At 52.7% G+C, this 20,644-nt stretch overlaps 7 protein-coding genes across 7 annotated transcripts; 3 read left to right on the plus strand and 4 right to left on the minus strand.

Annotated features, from left to right (window-relative positions):
• Positions 1 to 248: 248 nt before the first annotated feature.
• Positions 249 to 815, minus strand: CCMA1212_010440 (uncharacterized protein; the record flags this gene model as incomplete). Its single annotated transcript, XM_073707484.1, has 2 exons — positions 249 to 596; positions 648 to 815. The coding sequence occupies 2 exons, from the start codon at positions 813 to 815 to the stop codon at positions 249 to 251; spliced, it is 516 nt and encodes a 171-aa protein (XP_073554093.1).
• Positions 816 to 2,501: 1,686 nt separating this feature from the next.
• On the minus strand, positions 2,502 to 4,310 carry CCMA1212_010441 (Lactose permease; the record flags this gene model as incomplete). Its single annotated transcript, XM_073707485.1, has 4 exons — positions 2,502 to 2,632; positions 2,707 to 3,792; positions 3,858 to 4,037; positions 4,097 to 4,310. The coding sequence occupies 4 exons, from the start codon at positions 4,308 to 4,310 to the stop codon at positions 2,502 to 2,504; spliced, it is 1,611 nt and encodes a 536-aa protein (XP_073554092.1).
• Positions 4,311 to 4,806: 496 nt separating this feature from the next.
• Positions 4,807 to 7,909, plus strand: CCMA1212_010442 (putative beta-glucosidase H; the record flags this gene model as incomplete). The annotated part of the gene is made up of 4 exons (XM_073707486.1): positions 4,807 to 4,812; positions 5,207 to 5,336; positions 5,420 to 7,439; positions 7,504 to 7,909. The coding sequence occupies 4 exons, from the start codon at positions 4,807 to 4,809 to the stop codon at positions 7,907 to 7,909; spliced, it is 2,562 nt and encodes an 853-aa protein (XP_073554095.1).
• Positions 7,910 to 8,273: 364 nt separating this feature from the next.
• CCMA1212_010443 (uncharacterized protein) lies at positions 8,274 to 10,843 on the minus strand (the record flags this gene model as incomplete). The annotated part of the gene is made up of 6 exons (XM_073707487.1): positions 8,274 to 9,151; positions 9,227 to 9,354; positions 9,412 to 9,805; positions 9,839 to 10,212; positions 10,348 to 10,601; positions 10,838 to 10,843. The coding sequence occupies 6 exons, from the start codon at positions 10,841 to 10,843 to the stop codon at positions 8,274 to 8,276; spliced, it is 2,034 nt and encodes a 677-aa protein (XP_073554094.1).
• Positions 10,844 to 12,937: 2,094 nt separating this feature from the next.
• CCMA1212_010444 (uncharacterized protein) lies at positions 12,938 to 14,146 on the plus strand (the record flags this gene model as incomplete). Its single annotated transcript, XM_073707488.1, has 1 exon — positions 12,938 to 14,146. One exon carries the CDS (start codon positions 12,938 to 12,940, stop codon positions 14,144 to 14,146), a length of 1,209 nt encoding a protein of 402 aa, XP_073554090.1.
• A 795-nt stretch (positions 14,147 to 14,941) lies between these two features.
• CCMA1212_010445 (uncharacterized protein) lies at positions 14,942 to 16,539 on the minus strand (the record flags this gene model as incomplete). Its single annotated transcript, XM_073707489.1, has 5 exons — positions 14,942 to 15,141; positions 15,196 to 15,276; positions 15,342 to 15,788; positions 15,862 to 16,305; positions 16,365 to 16,539. 5 exons carry the CDS (start codon positions 16,537 to 16,539, stop codon positions 14,942 to 14,944), a joined length of 1,347 nt encoding a protein of 448 aa, XP_073554089.1.
• A 2,197-nt stretch (positions 16,540 to 18,736) lies between these two features.
• On the plus strand, positions 18,737 to 20,358 carry CCMA1212_010446 (Putative vacuolar protein sorting-associated protein TDA6; the record flags this gene model as incomplete). The annotated part of the gene is made up of 5 exons (XM_073707490.1): positions 18,737 to 18,899; positions 18,985 to 19,408; positions 19,470 to 19,587; positions 19,652 to 19,701; positions 19,776 to 20,358. 5 exons carry the CDS (start codon positions 18,737 to 18,739, stop codon positions 20,356 to 20,358), a joined length of 1,338 nt encoding a protein of 445 aa, XP_073554091.1.
• Positions 20,359 to 20,644: the final 286 nt, after the last annotated feature.

Consider the following 20,644-nt stretch of genomic DNA (forward strand, 5'->3'; position numbering starts at 1 on the left):
GAAAGACCAGCTAATGCATTCAGCTATTCAAGCGTAAACTAATACTCAAGTGTCTGTACGTACTGTCAGATTCGGTCGCAGTAACTGTGATGCCAACAAACTGCCTATGTAGTTGAGAAGTAGTGTCAATAACTGGGTATAAGGTCTAGGTACTACTAGACAAATTCCTGTCGCTCGGCACCGGTACATCGCCAATCCTCAGTCTTGTTAATCTATGTTGCTCATTTCATTGTAAACGCGATATGCGACTAGTTATCCGGCTCAACATCGTCCGTGAACACAACTCCCTGGCTTGCTTCGCCAGACGCCTTCTTGTCCAAACTAATATTGTTGTTTAGCTTCGTCTGCTCCTCGTCGATCTTGTCCTGATTATCAGCCCCCTGAGCCTGCTCAATCTGCAGGGCTGATACTTCAAGAAACAGCTTCAGAACCTTGTTCTTGATCTTGCCGTTTTGCAGGGCTGTAGCAGCGTCGCCGCTTGCGGCCTTGATCTGGTCGTTGAACGCATCGGTCTCGGCTGCCTCTGCGGTCTCCCGGGCGGCTTTTATGATGGCCAGGTCGTCATCTGAGACGTTTTTCAAATTGTTTGTGTCGATCTACCAGTTGTTAGTTGACGGTCGAAGATACTTGCGATACTAGCAACATACTGGGAACTTTGCTTGGGCTTCACTTAGAGCATTGCCTGCCTTGCCGTCGGAGATTTGAAAGTCGGCATATTGACGGAACTGCAGTGCCCTCTTGTGCGGGATGCTGGTAGGCAGGGCGAGGGCTGAGGCAGCTAATGAGATGGCCACGAAAAGCTTGGTGAAGTGCATTGTTGTGTCGGTGGGAGTGAAGGTAAAGCGCGAGTGTCAGATGATGGGTAAGACAGTGAGGGTTCGTGGCAAAGCAATGAGCAACTGTGATTTGGATAGAGCGGATGAGAATGTTTGTTGTCGATAGTCAAAAAGGATCGGTGAACACGACCACCGTTGCAGACTTATATGTTTGTTGAATCAGCGAGGAACTACCGGCGTTGTATCGCTTAGCAGGAGATGATGCCCTTGGCGTTTCATCGCTGTTACGAAGCATCTACCTGAAGCTGTCGGTCTACCGGCCCCAGAAACGATTGAGCTAGCGACGAGTGGATTCGCAGTTAGGTATGTATTTCCGCTGCCACCAACAAATGAAACGAGCGTTTATTGTTTCATAAGAGCGGTTAAAGAAAGCATCCCACCGTTGCTGGCGAGAACCTGCGGTCTGACCTGTTGAGATTATTTTCGCAGCGAAGCGAGCAATTGAGAGTGGGGACACCACTTGAATGTGAACCGCTTGCTGGTCGTGGTTTGAAGATGCAAGCGAGGCACCAGAAATCACCTCAGATGAGGCGGAAAGGAAAACTGGCGATGAGCCCTGAGACGTCGGGAACAAGTTGAGCCTTGTAGTCACAAGGTGAAGATTTTTGAATATGCCTAAGCCAAGCGGCCGCGTACAGTCTGCAGCGCAACCTAGCGCGAGACCCCTGCTCTACTTCACCCCAAACATCAGACGAACCAGGGTGAGAGCAGTCATGGCCCCTTTGTAACCCCTTTGTCAAATGCGCGGGATCTCACTTCCGATAGTTGCAGGGCGCATAAAGAAACACATGGTGTGGGCGATAAAGCAAAAGTGAAGTCTATTTCTCGCATCGCTGCTAATTCCGAATGCTGCGTAAGCCTACATAGAAGGCAGCGACGGGTGAGCCTTCAGCGTCTTCGACAAGCGCTCGCCCTCGATGCCTCGATGCCTCGATATAACACCGCCGATACGTCACAAAGCCCAAATTACTAAATAAATCTGGACATTCTCTTGCAACCCACACATCGGAAGATTCTGTGGCTTCGATGGGCTCTGAGTTGCGCATTCATTCGATGCAGCATCTGCGGGAAAGATGATTATGAGACCTTGTATTCAGCCATAGTCCGCATTTTCAAGGGCGCAGACATCGCAATGACAGGAGAGCCATCTCGCGCATCATTGTGGCAACGCGCTGTATAGGAATAGGCCACCTCCGCGTGTCAGACTTGTATCGTGTTTTTGCATAGTGGGCATGTAGCAATAATTCTAGATCATGAATCTGTGACGTTCTCGTATTGGCTGTTTGATAGTTCCTCCCCCATAGCCCATATAACCGCAGTTACCCACCCGCTCTTACGAATCCCGCTATCTAGACTGCATTAATGCCTATTATTTCCAGCGTAGGCACCGGCGTCAGGTTCCATAAGGCATACCTCGCAAAACATATTTGGTAGCCAAGGGCATCAGTTCACGTGAAAAGTCTTGCCTTGAACGTGCCATTCAGTTGTGCGGTGAACAGAGCAAAGGCGTCCCAAGTCGGACAGCCTGGTATCGATTGAATCAATTTTCAAGGAGTCTGTGTCATAAAAACGACTGCGGCGGAAAGTCTGGCCTTTCGCCTTTAGGATACGTGACCCGCTTGCTAATATCATCTCCCATGATAAACGAGTATGGAAAGGCAGTCCTCAGACCTTAGTCGAGGTCTGCTCTTTATGCTGCACCTCTCCAATCTCGACAATCTTATCGGCTTCGTCGTGGTGCACGACCTTTTCGACGGCCATAACAGCCTGGTCTGCGAGAGTCTTGTCCTCGAACACTGTGGAAACAGAGAGGTCAGCAAATTGGAACCTCGAAAACGTGGCAAAGAGACGGGACAGAAAAGAAGCTTACAGAAAGACAACTCTTCTAGAGTACGACCGGCCGTCTCGGGGAAGAGGAAGTAGACGAAACAAATCTCAAACCCCAGCCAGCAGCAGTAGACAATCAGCCACCGCCAGCTAATGTTGTCCAGGCCGATGGGGTTGACAAAGGTGGCGAAGAAACCCGCAAGACGCCCAAATAGCTGGAAGACAGAGATACCGCGTGATCGCTCGGCATAGGGCCACAGCTCTACCATGTAGGTGTAGGTCAGGGCGTTGTAGCCAATGTTGTAGCAGGGCTGGTACATGAAGATGAAGAAGATGGTGGCGGCACCTGCAGCCTTGTTTGGGTGCCCGATGGCGTTACCGGCAATGCTGCGCTCCATGGTCACGGTCCAGCAGATGTAGACAACGAGCAGACTGCACGTGCAGACAAGATACATGGTGCGGCGCTTGAAGCGGTTGACCAGCAGGGATACGGTAACGCCAGCGACGAGCGACCAGCAGGCAATGGCAACGTTGATCTTTTGCTTGAAGACGGACTCGGTCTGTCCAATCATGGCCAGGAGATCTCCGAGGTAGTACGAGATGAGTGTGTTACCGGACCACTGGGTGAACAGACCAAGGAAGCTGGAAATTAGAGTTCGTCTTCGCATTCCGGCCGTCTCGAAGATGGACATCCAGTTCTTCTTGGACTGTTCCGCCTCGAGCTCAATGGTGGCGGTGATCTGGGCCATCTCAGCACGGACAAACTCGGAGTCATGGTCACCCTCGGCGTGATACTTGACGAGAATGTCGTTGGCCTCGGACACCCGGCCCTTGGTGACGAGCCATCGGGGGCTTTCAGGCAGCATGAAGACGAACACGATCTGCATAACGGAGGGCGCCATCTGCAGCAGAGAGGGAATTCGCCAGGCCCAGTTGCTTGCGATGCTGTTTGTGCCAAAGGTGATGCCAGCGGCCACGATCTGGCCGATAAAGTAGGCGACGTTGAAGAGCGAGGTGAGGACGGCACGCTCCTTGGGGTAGCCGAGCTCACCGATGAGGGACGAACCGGAGACGATGCAGGTGGGAATACCGAAACCGAGGATGATACGGGCAATAATGTACATGGCGACTAAAGTCGGAGTGTTAGAAACATTCAATCATGCAGATCATGCGCGTATGTATGTCAAGGCTGACCGTGCTGCGAGAAACCCTGGATCAGGGCACCGATAATCATGATGATTGAGCCGCCCACGATGGACCAACGGCGACCAAACTTATCGTTGATGATGGGGATGAAAGGCAGGGACAGGATGGCGCCCAGAGAGTAAGCAGCCGCGATGATGCCCTTGAGAGATCCCTGGGGATTATCAAAATCTGTGGTGCCGTCAGTACCGAAAAACATGGGGATATAGGACCAGTATGAGACAACGTACAGTCAACCCACGAAGGGACAATCTGCAGCGCGTTGATCATCTGGGAGTCGAACCCAGAAGTCAACTCAATGCCCATGCATGCTGGAAATAGAATGAAGTAGAGATTTCTCAGGTTCGGCTTCCTATACCAGGGAATTTTGTCCTCGTTTGCAATCTGAGTAACAATAGGCTCCGAGCCCTCCGTCTCTTTGGTGGTGGGCTTGAGGATACCCATGATTGCAGTAACCCAGCGCAGAAAGAAAAGAGCTTGATTGCTTATAAGAGTCAAAGGTAGTCTTTAGGACTGGGCTGACGCTCGACAAAGGGAAAGAAGGGCCTTGAGGGTGAGAGGGTGCCTTCTTTTTATTCTCGAGACATGTTTTCTCCTCGGTCTGGACAAAAGGAGGCCAAGATTGGAGCCAATGGCGAACTTTGCACCCGAAAATACCAAATACTATTGCAAACTTCTACCAGTTACGCCGTTGCCAAGCACCAACTAGCCGGGCTGGCGAGAAGGGTTGCACACTCGCTTGCCAAAGGACTAGGACAACCCCAGCTTTGTTTCTCTCTTCTGCTTCGGTTAGCCTCATTCTTCCCCTCAAATCGCGGAGGAAGTCTGGGGATCTTGGGGATGGGCTAAAGGAGCTACGGGGAGGCTCCCCGAACATAGCTCTAGACCGCTTCAGGATTTTAAGCTTGTAACCCCACACCAGCTCCGGCGAGACCCAGCAATGGTCGTATTAGGTCTCGCTTTTAGCCTCATCAGGCCGGCCATCCCTGTCGAAGTTGGGATAATTGGATCCGCCACCATGGGGAACCTCCGCGAATTCAGGAAAAGTAAGGGAAAACAGAAGCCAAAGAAGTGTTTAATCTCCACACGACTGAAGGGGGACGGCAGAATCAGACGAGTGACCGCGCGACTTTTGCTTTCTCACCGAACTCCCCGGCCTACAAGTAACGCATATGGCTTTTTTTCTACTGCTCGTCGAGAGGAATCCCCGCGAAACGGGTAGGCAACAGTGGTTTATAATAGCAACCTTACTCCTCCCACCCTCTCCATTTTCCTCTTGTCCCTTTTTCCGCAGCTTTTATGTACTTTCTTACGTCCTGATTCGCTTTTTCCATACCTAGCGAAGCGACATTTGTGAACAGCTCATCCTTCCCAAAATGGGCGAATGGCAGCAGCAGACCAAGGGGGGCTTTGATGTAGAGGATGTTCTGTCTCAGCTGAGCCAGAACGAGAAGATTGCTCTCTTGTCCGGTGAGTTATCATGTCTGACTCGAGGCTAGCCTTATTGAGACAAACTCCTTTATGAAATAGTATGTAACAACCCGAACCTATAGGCGTTGATTTCTGGCATACCTATCCTATTCCAAAGCACAACGTGCCGTCGATTCGCCTCACGGACGGTCCCAACGGCATCCGAGGCACAAAGTTCTTTGCTGGCATTCCTGCTGCTTGCCTGCCATGTGGAACGGCTCTAGCCTCTACTTGGGACAAGCAGCTGCTGAAGAAGGCTGGCAAGCTGCTCGGCGATGAGTGCATCGCAAAAGGCGCCCATTGCTGGCTGGGCCCAACTATCAACACTCCCCGATCCCCTCTGGGCGGCCGCGGCTTCGAGTCCTTCTCAGAGGATCCGTACTTGTCCGGCATCCTGGCCGCATCCATGATCCTTGGCTGCGAGAGCACGGGTGTCATCTCCGCCGTCAAGCACTTTGTCGCCAACGACCAAGAGCACGAGAGACGAGCGGTCGACTGCCTTATCACCCAGCGTGCTCTCCGAGAGGTATATCTGCGACCCTTTCAGATCGTAGCCCGAGATGCAAAGCCCGGCGCCTTGATGACATCCTACAACAAGGTCAACGGCAAGCACGTCGCCGACAGCTCTGAGTTTCTGCAGGGCATCCTCCGGAGTGAGTGGAACTGGGATCCTCTCATTGTCAGCGACTGGTACGGCACTTATACCACTGTTGATGCCATCAAAGCCGGCCTTGATCTCGAGATGCCCGGCGTCTCGCGGTATCGCGGCAAGTACGTCGAGTCTGCCCTGCAGGCCCGTCTGCTGAAGCAGTCCACCATCGATGAGCGCGCTCGCCGCGTGCTTAGGTTTGCCCAAAGGGCCGGCCAGCTGGAGGTCTCCGAGGTGGAGCGGGGCCGCGACTTTCCGGAAGACCGGGCTCTCAACCGTCAGATCTGCAGTAGCAGCGTTGTCCTGCTGAAGAATGAGGACTCCTTGTTACCTCTTCCCAAGACCATCAAGAAGGTCGCCCTCATTGGATCTCACGTGCGGCTCCCGGCCATCTCTGGAGGAGGCAGCGCTTCTCTTCTCCCTTACTATGCCATCTCTCTGTACGACGCCGTCTCCGAAGTGCTGCCCGGTGCCACCCTCACGCACGAGGTCGGTGCCTATGCCCACCAGATGCTGCCCGTCATCGAAGCGATGATCAGCAACGCCGTGATCCACTTCTACAACGACCCCAGCGAGGTCGCAGACAGGAAGGCCTTGGGCAGCGAGAGTGTCTCGTCAACGTCGTTCCAGCTCATGGACTACAACAACATCCCAACGCTCAACAAGGCCATGTTCTGGGGCACTCTAGTGGGCGATTTTGTCCCTAATGCCACAGGAACCTGGGAGTTTGGCCTCAGCGTCTTTGGCACCGCGAATCTGTATATCGACGATGAGCTTGTCATTGAGAACACAACACACCAGACGCGCGGCACCGCCTTTTTCGGCAAGGGTACGACGGAAAAGGTAGGTACAAGGGAGATGGTGGCCGGCAGAACCTACAGACTGCGTCTCGACTTTGGATCTGCCAACACGACCAGGATGCAAACGACTGGCGTTGTCAACTTTGGCGGCGGTGCCGTGCACCTGGGTGCCTGTCTCAAGGTCGACCCGCAAGAGATGATTGCCCGGGCCGTCGAGGCCGCGGCCGATGCCGACTACACCATCATCTGCACGGGACTGAGCGGCGAGTGGGAGTCCGAAGGCTTCGACCGGCCTCACATGGATCTGCCCCCTGGCGTGGACACCATGATCTCGCAGGTTCTCGACGCCGCCCCAAATGCCGTAGTCGTCAACCAGTCAGGCACTCCGGTGACCATGAGTTGGGCCCACAAGGCGAAAGCCATTCTGCAGGCCTGGTATGGTGGTAACGAAACAGGCCACGGAATCTCCGATGTGCTCTTTGGCAACGTCAACCCGTCGGGCAAACTGTCCCTGTCGTGGCCGGTAGATGTGAAGCACAACCCGGCATATCTCAACTACGCCAGTGTTGGTGGACGAGTTTTGTATGGAGAGGATGTTTACGTTGGCTACAAATTCTACGACAAGACGGACAGGGAGGTTCTGTTTCCTTTCGGGTAAGCTTCTTTCTTCTCTATCACTACGTGGCCCTTAATCCTTTGGTGTCTGACAGTTTTAAAGGCACGGCCTGTCTTACGCCACGTTCGAGCTCTCAGATCCTACCGTCAAAGTTGTCCCCGAAACCTTTGGCTCGAATCAGCCTACCGTGGCCATCGTCAAGATCAAGAACACGAGCAGCGTACCCGGCGCCCAGGTTCTGCAGCTGTACATTTCAGCCCCCACCTCGCCAACGCACCGCCCGGCCAAAGAGCTACAAGGATTCGAAAAGGTGTATCTGGAAGCCGGTGAGGTGAAGGAGGTGCAGATATCCATTGACCAGTACGCCACCAGCTTCTGGGACGAAATCGAGAGTATGTGGAAGAGTGAAGAAGGCATGTATGATGTGCTTGTGGGGTTCTCGAGTCGGGAAATCTTGGGTAAGGGGAAGCTGGTTGTGCCCGAGACAAGATTCTGGACCGGGTTGTAGATCAAACAGAGGAGCAAAACAGATTGAGGGTAAATTACAAGGAACCAAAAGACAGTTCTTGGAAATGTTAGTAGATAGAACATATGCCTGGATGGACAATATGGGAGTGCTCTATAGATCTCAAATCTATTTCATATAACGAGATGGACTATAAAAGACAGTAGCTCTCTGTTTGAAGCATAAGAAAGGCCTACCCTTTCTCGTAATTACCATGCAGTAGAGTACAACGCTGTCCCTCCCTTGCAGAGACAAACCTGTAAAGTCCTTACTTGGGCACATGAGTAAGCAACGTAATGCGAAGCGAACCAAAATGGTTGTGATATAAGGTACTAAGAGTGCTGCATCTTCTGTATGGTACAAAGAATTACAGCTTTTTCAGCCAGTCGAGCAGCACGCTCAGCTCACGAATTCCCCCTCCCTGATCCCCCCACGTCTCCAGCCTCTCTTGGACCGTGTCGACGCACTCTCGCCACATTGGTGGAATCAAGACGTGCGCCGCAGACTCGACGCCTGCCTGCTTGCCCCGGTACGCCGCAATGAGGCACAGCGCGTGATTGAATCGCACCCGGCACGCTCCCCACGATCCAGGGTGCCGGAAGAAGGGGTTCTCCGTTTGGATCCGGTAGACGCTTAGCCGGAGACCGAGAGAAGCGTGCGCGCCAAACGTCTCGGCCTGCGAGCGCGTCAGACGCATCCCACCATGCAGGCACATGTACAGGTACGCTCGGCACAGCAGCTCGCGCACCTCGGCATATCTTTCGCGCATCAGCTTCACCAGCTCGGGTTCATCTGGTGACGGATGGGAATCGGGCGGGATATGGAACCTCAGGGCTGGCGGCAGGCAGTCTAGCCACTGCTGCAGCTGGCCCTCAAGTTTCTGCAGCGTCTCGGCCAGCTGGGCGGCCGTCAGGAAGTCGATTGTTGGTGAGAGGATGGTGGCGGCGCTGCGTGTGCGGTTGAGCAGCCGCCGCAAGGATATCTCGGCAAGGTAGTAGTAGTATGACAGAGTCGTAGAATGCACCGTAGAGGCATCGTGACGTGCGTCCACGGGACTCTGTTCAAAACTCTCGATGGTAGGAAACGTAGGAAGAGCATAGGGGAATGATGACTCTTGCAATGTGCATGGCGGGAGGCCGTTAAGCTCATGGCGTACCTCGCTAAGGCCGTGCGTCAGCTTTGTGCCAAACATATGTACGTGGAGTCTACTTGCCACTCTGACTTCAGGCACGTCCAGTATAACCGCTGTTCAAGACCTGCATGATATGTCAATGAACTCCATCTTTGGCGGACAATTTCTGGAGTAGCCAAATCACATACTTTCTTCTTGCTTCGGTCGGTGCGTCTTCCCATCGGAATGCTTCAGGTTGTACGCCTCCCACATCATAGACGCCGTTCTGAACATCTTCCACCCAGGGATTGGCTCAATATTGTACTGATACCACATTCTGTTCGTGCCGATTGTCAGATCGGAGTTCCATTTGACATCAGGCTGCGGTACGTACCCAAAAAGGCAAAAACACACGACGCCGAGCAGCGAATCGTCCAAGTAAGCCGTCGACATTCGCTTCTGCGCCATCGCAATGTACATAAGAGACTCCCTCATCCGGTGATCCGGCAGGGCCATGGTCAGCCGCTGTCTGGGATACAGATCCAGCTCCTCGTCCGTCTCCACGCTCCGTCGCTCATCGTCGGGATAATTGCCCCAAACGGCTGCCAGAGCAAACACCAACAGCACAAGACACGAGGTAGCCGACCAACCAAAACCGTTGTCTAGGACGTGTGCAATATGGGCATCCAGCTGGTCTGCATCGACAATGGGGTTCTTTCCCTGAATCTTGCTCATGTAAATGTCTCGCAGTTCAAACATGCGCTCTGGAGACGGGTTTGACACTTGTGCTGCAAGATTAGCTAGACGTCCACTTCATCCACGAGTTTGTTTCAAGCCGCTCAAATTGGCCTGTTCCCGTGGCCATGTGCGGTCAAGCGTGCATAGAGTCATTCCCAACATACCAAGAGCAGATGGTTTTGGTTTCTCGGCGTATTCCGTCGACGGAAAAGTGCTGACTGGCCTCTCCTGTGGAAATACGGACCAGCTCAGAATCATATCAGAGCCCGTGATCGGGGTCCATGGGGTGTCTTTTCGCGACATGGTCTCCAAGTTTTCGCCGTCCATGTCCAGCAGCCGAGCCAGCTGGTCAGGACGCTGCTGCGGGAGGCCATTCCGGGCGCCCTCTGTGAGAGCGGCTAGGAGGCGGCCCTGTTCCTCCACCGCGCCGAGGATTTTCTTGCCCCATGTTTCGAATCTATGGGGAGCAACTCCCTCATCAGCACATACTACCTAGCTTTTGATGCTGCAGGGCATATAGAGAAAAACACTGGGCCAGGAGCCTGCGCCAGGTAATCCTGTGTGTGTCTTGCCTGCTTGTTTGCTTGCTTACATGGAAAAAGGATCCTTATCGGGATATCTGCAGCCCAGGCCGCGCTCAGCGCACTTTGCGCATGTCGGGCGAGCAGAGTCGCACCGTGTCTTGCTAACGCGACATGCGTCACAGGCAGCCAGGATCCTTGTATGTGACGGGATGTCTTTGGGACGCTTTCTCTTTTTGCTACTATTCGTGTCCATGGAGTTCTTCGGCGGTGGTTGAGAGCTGATGCTGTTGCTGCTGTTGCTGTTGTTCGCCTCCATCGTGGCCTACTTCTGCCGCTCTTCTGTCTCTTTCTCTTTGTCTCCTTCTTTACCCTTGTGGTGAGGTTATTCCCAGCAAAAAGAAAAGCGGATCACGGTCACCGGACTAGGCCCTTCCTGCATCCCCGCGACACACGCGAGGAGTGAACGAAACGGTCTTTTGCTGCGCGAGTGAAAAAGCATAAATGGAAACGAAATAAGAACGTGACGGCTGTAGGGAGCCTTTAGCGTTCTCACTCCACGTGCATGAGGATGTAACCTTTTATGCGTCGGTTGGTCCTGGTTCGGGGTAATCGAGACCAATCTGCTTCTACCCCACGTTTGTGGAATCGCTAATCGTTCGCTGCAAATGCGCGACAAAGGAACCAGAGACGTGTACAGGACGGGACGGCTCCTTTTGGACAAATTACGACTGAATCCTGTGTGATGCACGATGTCTCTCTAAGGAGAGACCAACATAAGGGGTAATGGAAATAACAGGCAAGGAGGGGGTAAATAACTGCAAGTTCACATTGAGTACTGCCTGCTGAGAAGGAATAAGCATGCAGGAGAGTCAGCAGCACGGAATTATGATAGACCGGCCCGCAAAATGCAATCTCACTCAAATAAATCGGTTCGCTCTGCGAGACGGTCTGATAGGTAGTAAATGGATGTATTCAGACGCAAATATAATAAGTACTAGGAAACTTCCATTTCGCAGGTTCTTATCGATGCTTCGGCTTATAAGCATATAATGTTTCCTTTTTCCCCTCCTCTTTGTGGGCACTTAACTCATGAGGAGGCATGTACAGATGGAATTTCATCCTCTCCGTCTCCATTACTCCAGCCAGCTTCAACACAATGCTAACCTGTAAAAAGTGCGACTTAGTTTAACAGCTGCCCACGCTGCTTTGCTAACCGAATTCGATAGACAGTGATCAGATATATATATATATTATCATCATATGTTTCGATACCGCTGCAATTCATTTAAGCCCCTTGCTAAATGCAGTGCGTTAGTCATGGCATAAACCACATGTTAGAAGACATTCGCACATATAAACTACTTATCTATAGAAACATCTGGACCGTTCAACTATACTAGCACAAAGACCGCATATTCTACAATCCACTCGTGCAATTTTCAAACCTCAACTGACAAATTGACTGGGCTACTTTTATACTAGACAATTGTCTCTTCAGTATCAGTTGTGTTTGGCCAGACCTGCTGTCCCATCAAGATTATTATGATCACGATGTTCAGATGCAGTTCTGTAGACCGGTCTATGGAGAGAAACGGGCACTACTAAGTTTGTGTCATCACTTACATCTGCTCTTAATAGTTCTCTTATTATCTCACTTATTCTCTTCGCATTTATTATTCCTGGCTCTGCGCGTGATGGAAAGAGTAGGACTTCCGGGTCTGTACCCATGTCTTCTCTTCGTAAAACCAGGACTTCTAAGCGAAAATAGCTTCAACCCCCGGCGGCCAGTGAAGCTAGGTAGAGGCCGTAGGGCTCTGTTTCACAACTGTCCGGAAGATGTCACCGGCCGACCCCCGATATTTCTCCTACGCCGTCGCTCCCGTAGATAAACAACATTCTGGCTGGGACATCCTTCGTTTCATACTTATCCGTTCTGACATCTTGGCGCGCCAATTTCCTTTGAGTTTTGGTGGCATGGTGTTGTCAAACACAAGGTACATGTACCTACCATTTGGGAGATACTGCGACGGAAATGCACCGGTAAATTTGCGACGCGTACATGGTCGGGACTGTGTGCAGCCGCATCAAACGCAAGCTGCAAACATTCAGCAGATGCTCGAAGTCAGAAATGCGAGTTTGAAACTACCTGCACATTCTTTACTCTACGTCTTCTACAGTCCCTTCTCCCATTCTCAGTGCCTCCTAAATGATTCTCGATGAGCAGAATCAGAATTCACTGCCCTTCCAGATTAGGGCATACTCTCCGCAAGGCCTCCTGAAACAGCGGGGCATATTGCCAACCCTTTACCGCGCGGGCTGTGAGACGGTAGCGCTGAGATGAAACGGGACTGGCTATAGTATCATGTAGACAGCAAAGGGGATGTCGTTTACGATGGCTTCATGTTCTACGCGATGTGAATCCAATGATAAATAGTCAAAGGTCTCTTGCTGGCATTGATCCCGCTTGTAGTACTTCACCACTGTTTTCCATCTTCATCTTGCCAATCTTTTCGGTCATTTCAGAGTGTAACGCATCGCCGGACGATTGCCTCTGCCTCTTTCCTTTCTTCCTGTATTGATTGCAGTCAGTTCTTTCTTTCTTTCTCTACATATTGTCGATCGTTGCGGAAACTTTTTGCCCAGTCCAAATCATTGAAAATGAAGAGCGGTCTTCTCCTTTCTCTCCTCGCCATCACGGCAGAGGCCCGCTTCGGTCAGGAACAAGGCAACGGCGCCATCGCCGCCATCGGAGCGTTGACAGACCTCGGGCAACCAGGCCAGGCCGCGACCCTTGCCGGCACTTCGATCCAGTTTCTCCTGGCTGCCGCAAACCCTTGCGGTAAGCTCACTCAGGCCGATCTCATCCTCACCCAGCTGGGCACTAGCGATGCCGCCGTCGCAGCAGCCCGGGGCCTGGTGGCGGCCGAACAGAACTTCAACCCCTTCGTCGTCAGCGTGCCGTCCATCTGCTCAGATCCGACACTGCCCAAGTCGCCTGAGCTCCGCGGCGTGGTGCCTCTGGTCGATCCTGCGGTTGGCGGGTCGGACATCGAGAACAAGAACGCGGCGGCATCCAAGACGAAACCCTTCGCAGCCGATGGTCTTAGCGTTGCTCAAGTCATGATCAACAATGGATTCTCAAACTTCACGTCTGTTGCCGCGGATGGTACCGTGGAGAAGGCTGCGGGAGGATCGGGAGCCGGCTCGTCGTCTAGTGCACCCACTGCTTCTGCTTCTGCTGCCCCGGCGGTTACTGTGGCGGACGGACAGGCATGCAACAGCATCCCCGTGCCAACAACGATGATTACCATCACCAAGACGGCTGTTGTGGCTTCTGCAACTGCTCAAGCTTCCACGGCACCACCATCGCCCTCTTCCAACAGCAACACAGCTGCTCAGGCTGGGAGCTGTACCGGCAGCGGCAGCACCATGGTGTGCTCGGCTCCCGAGAGCGGCTCCGGCGCCGTGAAAAACGCCGTGACTGGCAACTTTGATGGCTTCGTAGCCTCGACCATCGAGGGACTCGACTTTGGCCTCTGCGTGCCCACCATGAAGTTTGAGGCCGGTCTCAACGGACGCTCAGACACGGAGTTTACCTTCCAGGCTGTCGACCCGCTAGTCAACAAGGGCCAGCAGGAGGCACTCAACCCCAACATTATCACCAACCGGATTCACGACCAGCTCACCAACGTGTGTGGAGCGAATGCGGCCGCAAAGGCAGCGGCTGCAGACGCGCAGGCAAAGATTGCGGCGCTGGGCACGAGGAATGCCGACACTGCCAATACTTGGAATGAGCTTCTTGGATTTGCGGGTGCCAATATCAATCCCGACAATGCGCCTCAGGCGGGACTGGTCGGGCACACGTAGAGTCATCCATCCTACGGATTTGCCGTGAGTGTTGACAAGGGCGGAGAATTTGTATGATAAGCATCGGGATACGGTGGAAAAGGCATTGTCCAAAGACTGGATGCAATAAAGAACGATCAATATGTCAAAATAACGTCCATCCCAGAATGCACCTGCCGTGACTTGATAAATATAGTAACAAGATTTGATTGCTCGCCGATCGTGTACTGTATGGACGAAGAAAGCACGGGATCTCTATCCTACGGCCATCCAGCAATTGAAAATGGTGCTTTCACCCCTTGCCCTTTTCCGGATTCAGATGGTGCGGGTTCCCGACCCGACTGTCCACGTGAAGCAGAAGAACCAACGAATATCACTACAGATTCTAGTCGGTACGTAGAACGTTCCCCATTGTTCGTTTACGGATGGAAACATGTGGAAACGTGGCACTATCCTAGCAGGTTCAGTACGGGGTCGCCTGGAGACTCTATTCTCTCGTAAGCCACAGGCCTGCGAGGCGTGAAGCGACTTTCCCGACCTGGTGCTGAGAGCGTCTTCCATGTTCTTGGCCGGTTAGTGGAATCCTTCTCGTGGCGTTTATGCGTGCCGCGCTGTAGCTGATGCAGCTGTGCTACTACGTACATATAAAATGCAGTAGAAGTCAAATGTGTGATTTTCTAGAAGCTCTAGCGGAATGGCAGTTTGTGATACGACGTATGAAACGTGAAACTGCATTACAGTACTCCGTAGACAAGTCTCGGTCATCCCAACGCTTCGAGTCGGGAAAAAGCGCTGTGGGCCCTATTCCCAACCCTTTCATAGGGCCGTAAGTTCAGGTGTGCCTTCAGCCCTTGGAGCTGAGAATCGAGTCTCGACGAAACATTTGACAAGCCCATCTTGCCTCTTCTCCTGCATGTAGTAGACTTTGTCAATGTCGTCAATCTTGAAGCGATGAGTTACCATAATGGTAGGATCGACTTCTCCCTTCTCGATCTTTTGGCGAAGCTCCTCCCAATCTGTAATACGTATAAGCGTCTACTCAGCCACTACCAAGAGGGTCTTTGACTCACATCTCTGAACAGGGGCCTGCCCACAGCCGACAAGAGTAATACCGAGCTCCATGACTGCGCCGACGTTGAAGTGGTTGGTAACTACAGCAGTTTGTCAGAACTGTTCTCATGGAGTCTTGGAGCGGCCTTCAAACAAGTCCACTTACATCCCACATAATCACCAATGAGTCCAACCCGTCCAAACTTGCGCGTGGCATAGATGGCCTCGTTAATCATCTCACTGGTGTCTTGCTCAGCGCCAACGGCAAGCTCCAGTGAGTGTGTCCATCCCTTGCCGTACTCGCCGCCGGTGGCATCAATGCTGACGTCGACACCGCCTGGCACCAACTCGTGGACTTTGCTGGGCACCGTCTCGTTATTCTTGAGAGCCTTGTAGTTGATGGTCTCGAGTCCCCTGATCTTGGACTTGGCATACTCGGTACGCCAGTTGTTGTCAATGCCGATCACGCGTTTGGCGCCCTTGTGGAAGGCCCAGAAGCAGGACATGAAGCCGATCGGACCAAGACCCCACACTGCAACAGTGTCCCCTTCTTTCACACCAGTGTGGGTGACAGCATGGTAAGAGGTAGGAAGCACGTCAGAGAGGTAAAGACCTACAATCAGTTGTAAGGCATTTTCCGCAGAGCGTCACGGAAAGGGCAGGTGAAGGAGGTAACGGTGGCTCACCTTTCTCGTCAGGAACAGAGTCAGGAATCTTCAGAAGATTGTTGTCCGCCAGCGGAACACGCACGTACTCGGCCTGCCCGCCAGCATAACCACCGACAAAGTGCGAGTAACCAAAGATACCCGACAACTGACCGCCATACAGGATTCTCTGGAGAGTTGACGCATTCGTCTTCTCGCACGCCGTTGGGAGCTTCTTCTTACAGAACTCGCACTCACCGCAAGAGATGCAGAAGCTGTTGACAACGCGCTCACCGGGCTTGACATTCTTGACAGCCGGACCTACTGACTCAACGATGCCACAGAACTCGTGTCCTAGGATGTCACCTTTTTCCGTCTGGACAATCTGGCCGTGCAAAATGTGCACATCGCTGCCACAAACGGTGGAGCCTGTAACCTTGACGATGGCATCGTGGTCGTTAATGATCCTGGGCTTGCTCGTTTCAACTGCACCCGAGGTCAGCGACGTTGGACTTGTGGTAGCCAGATAAGACACGGTTACCTACCGACCCGCACGTCATTCTTACCCATCCACACCAGCGCCTTCATCTTCTCTCCGCTCGGGTCAGCATACTTGCCACCTGCACGGGCGGGATTGGAGATGTCAGTATGCGCTGCGCGGTCCTGGGCACTATGGCCGATGACCTTCTCCGCCTGATCGGCAAGGAAATTCTGTGCCATGTTGTATGAGAAGTGATGACGTCTCTGGAAACTTCTTGCAGAGTTCCCGTTAGGATCAGAGGATGCAGCGGACCACGAACTTATAGCTGCGCCAAGGACGTCCCAAGATGCTCTTTATTCACGCCAGTCGCAGTGATGCTCCTTAGGCTCAACTCGGATACTATAGGTAGTGGGAGGTGATGTTACAGTTCTGTTATTATTACAGTAGACTTACGTTGTTAATACAACATCACTGAATGCAATATACCTAATATCAGGCTTGCGTCTCATACTGTAACTAAGTCTCTACTTTGATGCTAGCAGCTCTTTTGTAGGTAGCAATAATACAGAGGACTATAGGTAGTAGGGGGTGATGTTACGATTTCGTTATTATTACAGTGAACTTACGTCGCTAATACAACATCACTGAATATAAGACACCTAATATCAGGCTTGCGCCTCATACTGCAACTAACTCTCTACCTTGAGGCTAGCAGCTCTTTTTCTAGGTAGCATAGAAAGCACTTAGTAAAAGGTTTAAGCTAGTCGCGCGCTATATGATTGCATCTTACTAGACAGCGGCTACTGATATGCCTTGAATTTGTCTATATGTATTTTATATGTCTACATTAACTCTGTAATTACCCTGGCGCTGGTCTCTTGTCTACAGACAGGCGGTAGTAACCGGGCTGCCATGCATCTTACTGACGAAGAGGAACCTTTGCTCCGACCTCGAATGACGGGATGCTCCCTCCGAAAGGTAACCCTACCCTCCTCCAGCACAAGGCGGCTGGCTATTTTGTGGTCGGGGGTTCTGATGTTGGAAGAAAAAGTGGTAACCCTTCACCGGGGGCGCAGAGTTTGGGTTCTGTCAAGGAAGTCCGGAATGACAGGAAGAGAGCGCGGAGAGCCGGCATCTCTGGCCTACACCGTCTTATCGGTCAAACACAACGAGTTCACCCAACCCATCGCAGTTTCAGATCGTAACAGCAGGCGCGTAATTGCGGCCAAGGGAAAAGACCAAATTGCCGCTCGCGAGTGTAGAAGCCAGAAGGCAAGGCAATGGTAGACTTCGGCCGGCGGCAAGCTGTCATTCGAGTTTACCTCCTCATCCAGGCACAAGGCATAACCAGCCAAAGCCAAGTTCGTGAGGATACGTAACCTAGAAGCCTCCCGTGTGAACAGCTGTTTGAGCAGGTAATCTCCTTCCCCCCTCCTCCTCTATTCCCAAAAGCCAATGCAGTGGCCTTGTGAGAGTTCGATAGACAACACACGCAACTAGAAGGAAATGTCAGATGCACAAGCCCTGTCTCCAGACCGCGCGCGACGTTTGTAACTGCATTCGGGGAACAAGTCGAACGACGGCAGTTTGCGGCGGTGCTTCGCTGGATGGACAAACTGTCATGCAAGGATATCGTGTGCTGAGGAGCGAGCTGTTGGTGGTGGAATCTGAGTCTGACTGGGTGTCGGCAGCTGACGTATCGTAAGTAATGGCGGCTGGCAGGTTTGAAGCTCAGTGCAGCAAACGAATGTCTCATGATAATAGCAGTGGACGAAGTTGATGCAGGACTCGAGCTGCCGTTGAAGGCTGGCACCGCGACTGGGGCATAATCTACAACATGACATCATTTCACCGCGAGTCTAGCCTGTCGCCACTGAATTGATCGCGTCGTTCTTTACGGAGTACACTCTACGGAGCCTCAATGACCCGTGTGCCTTTAAGCTCTTATCGTCTTTCTGCGATGGGATGCGCCTCTCCCTTATGTGGCATATTTACATCCTCGTCAACGGCGAGATGCAATTCGCGAGATTCTGTCACGTTGGCGGCGGGGCTCGCGGGAGAACCACCGGACGCCATTGTGAGTCGATCCAAGAGGAGCATCCGATCTAACCACAAGCTGCATCTCCTTCGCCCGCAATTGGTTCGTTGCCAGCGATGGCTGCTGCCCACACGTGCTTCTGACGCAGCAAACCTGTGGGTGATGTTTCTCGTGTGCTTCTATTGTGGACCGCCTCTCCCAACGTCGTCAACTGCCCAGAGGAGACTAGTACTCCGCAAATGCCCCGTCGATGATTTGCTGATGCTGATCCCAGTTCCCGAAAACCCCGGCCAGTCTAGTTCTGCCGGTCTGATTCATCGCCATGGCGCCGGCAATGCCGGCCGAATGTTTTAAACAGCGCATCCCTCCAGCTTCCGGAGTCGGGTCGCGGATCGCACATGGCCGGCCAACGTTCTTTTAGCCAGCGGCTCTGCGGCCTGAGCATCGCGCTGTTGGCACTGCATTGCCTCTGCGTACTTTGCAAGCCGACGGCGAGAGACGATGCGGGTTCCATCTTGGCCCTGTCGAATCGCATCGTGCCCGAATACGTGACTCGATACGGTATGAAGTCTACGTGGCACAACTGCCGGCCTTGACCCTACGCTTGGATGGAATTGATGGCTCATTGTTTGTCCCTTTAATGCAGCACCGCTCGTTTGGCTTCACTCGGATGATCCGTTTCGACCGGCAGACTTGCTCCAACACATCCGCCATACGACCCCAACGATCAACCAAACGGCCATCCCTGATCTGCCCGAACTCGACCTCGACAACCTCGCTATCCTCAATGACATTGGCGGCGGCAAGGTCGCCCTGACCTCCAACGACGACATCACGACGTTGCCCGCATGGCTGTACGGTTCGAGTCCCGATGATTCCGGCCGGATTGCAAACGCCACGCCCTGTGTTGTTATTCTGGTCGAACACAACGCTCGGAACGTCGACGCCTTCTACTTCTACTTTTACTCCTACGATCGAGGCGCGAATATCACACAGGTCCTGCAGCCTCTCAACCGCTTGATTGAGGATACAGAGCACGGAATGCACTTTGGAGATCACGTTGGCGACTGGTCAGTAGTTCCCGCCGTCATTCAAACGCCTCAGTGGGACTAAAAGGGCTGCGCAACGAAGGGAGCATAACATGGTTCGCTTTCGCGATGGAAAGCCCATTGGCATCTGGTACAGTCAGCATGTGAGCGGTGCTGCGTATGCCTGGGATCACAAGGCCCTTTTAATGAAAGATGAGCGAGTACGATTGCATGAATGCCCATCTGCAAGCTTGTTGGACAGTGTGCATAACTGATCTCTGATAGCCTCTGGTGTTCAGCGCATACGGGTCGCACGCGAATTATGTTTCACCCGGGTGAGTCCACATGTTCCACTGGATGGTTGCCAGTCGTAGCGTCGATTGCCCGGTACTAGCATCTTCTTCCACAGCGATCACATCCACGATTCAGCGTTGGTCGACTACTGCGATGCCGGACGGCTCTGGGATCCCGTTCTCTCGGCATACTTTTATCACCTCGATCCCGCTACTTTCGAGTTGACACACATCTTCCAGCCCAAGTCAAACGTCTCCGCAGCGACAAACCTGACGTCCTTCTTTTACTATACTGGACTCTGGGGTGACGCGCAATATCCCGACAGTGACCCTCGTCAGAAAACCGTGCCTCATTTCGGTCTCAAGCGATTCGTCTCGGGGCCGCAGGGGCCCATTGTCAAGCAACTTGTGCGGAAGAAGCTGTCTCCCGATAACCCGGGAAAGAAATCCTGGATGCAGTGGGCGGTCGGTGTCTTCATGTCCTTGTACCCATGCTGCCTGCGCGGATGGAGGGTTTGGGTCTCGGCGACTGTGGCCATTACAATCGTGATATTGGCAATCTTTGGCGTCAGGTATAGTGTCAAGTATGGCATGAAGAGATACAGGGCAAGGAAAGGATACAGGAAGCTAGACACAGACATTCCGCTCAACGATATCAATGGCAGCGGGGAGAGTTCTGGCTTGCATTCGCCCTCATGACCAGACGACTTTGGTGCCGATGGGGACTTGGATTGAGCACCCATATCTGCCGCTTCCCGATTCTGAGCAATTCCGCGACTGGAGAGAAGATAAAGCAATTGGGCATCAGCTTCTATGCAGGCCGGCCAATCTCGACTTTCCCTGCACTGCTGAATGCAGTGCAATGGCCGTTGAGCGTAGCATTGATTTATATACAGACTGGGGAGTGCGGATGCACCTTGGAAAGGTATCACAGCGACTAACGAAGTATAACATGAATCTTATATATGTATGCATATTGGAGTTC

This window comes from Trichoderma ghanense (genome assembly GCF_004382785.1).
Source record: "Trichoderma ghanense strain CCMA-1212 chromosome Unknown scaffold_25, whole genome shotgun sequence".
NCBI lineage: Eukaryota > Fungi > Ascomycota > Sordariomycetes > Hypocreales > Hypocreaceae > Trichoderma > Trichoderma ghanense.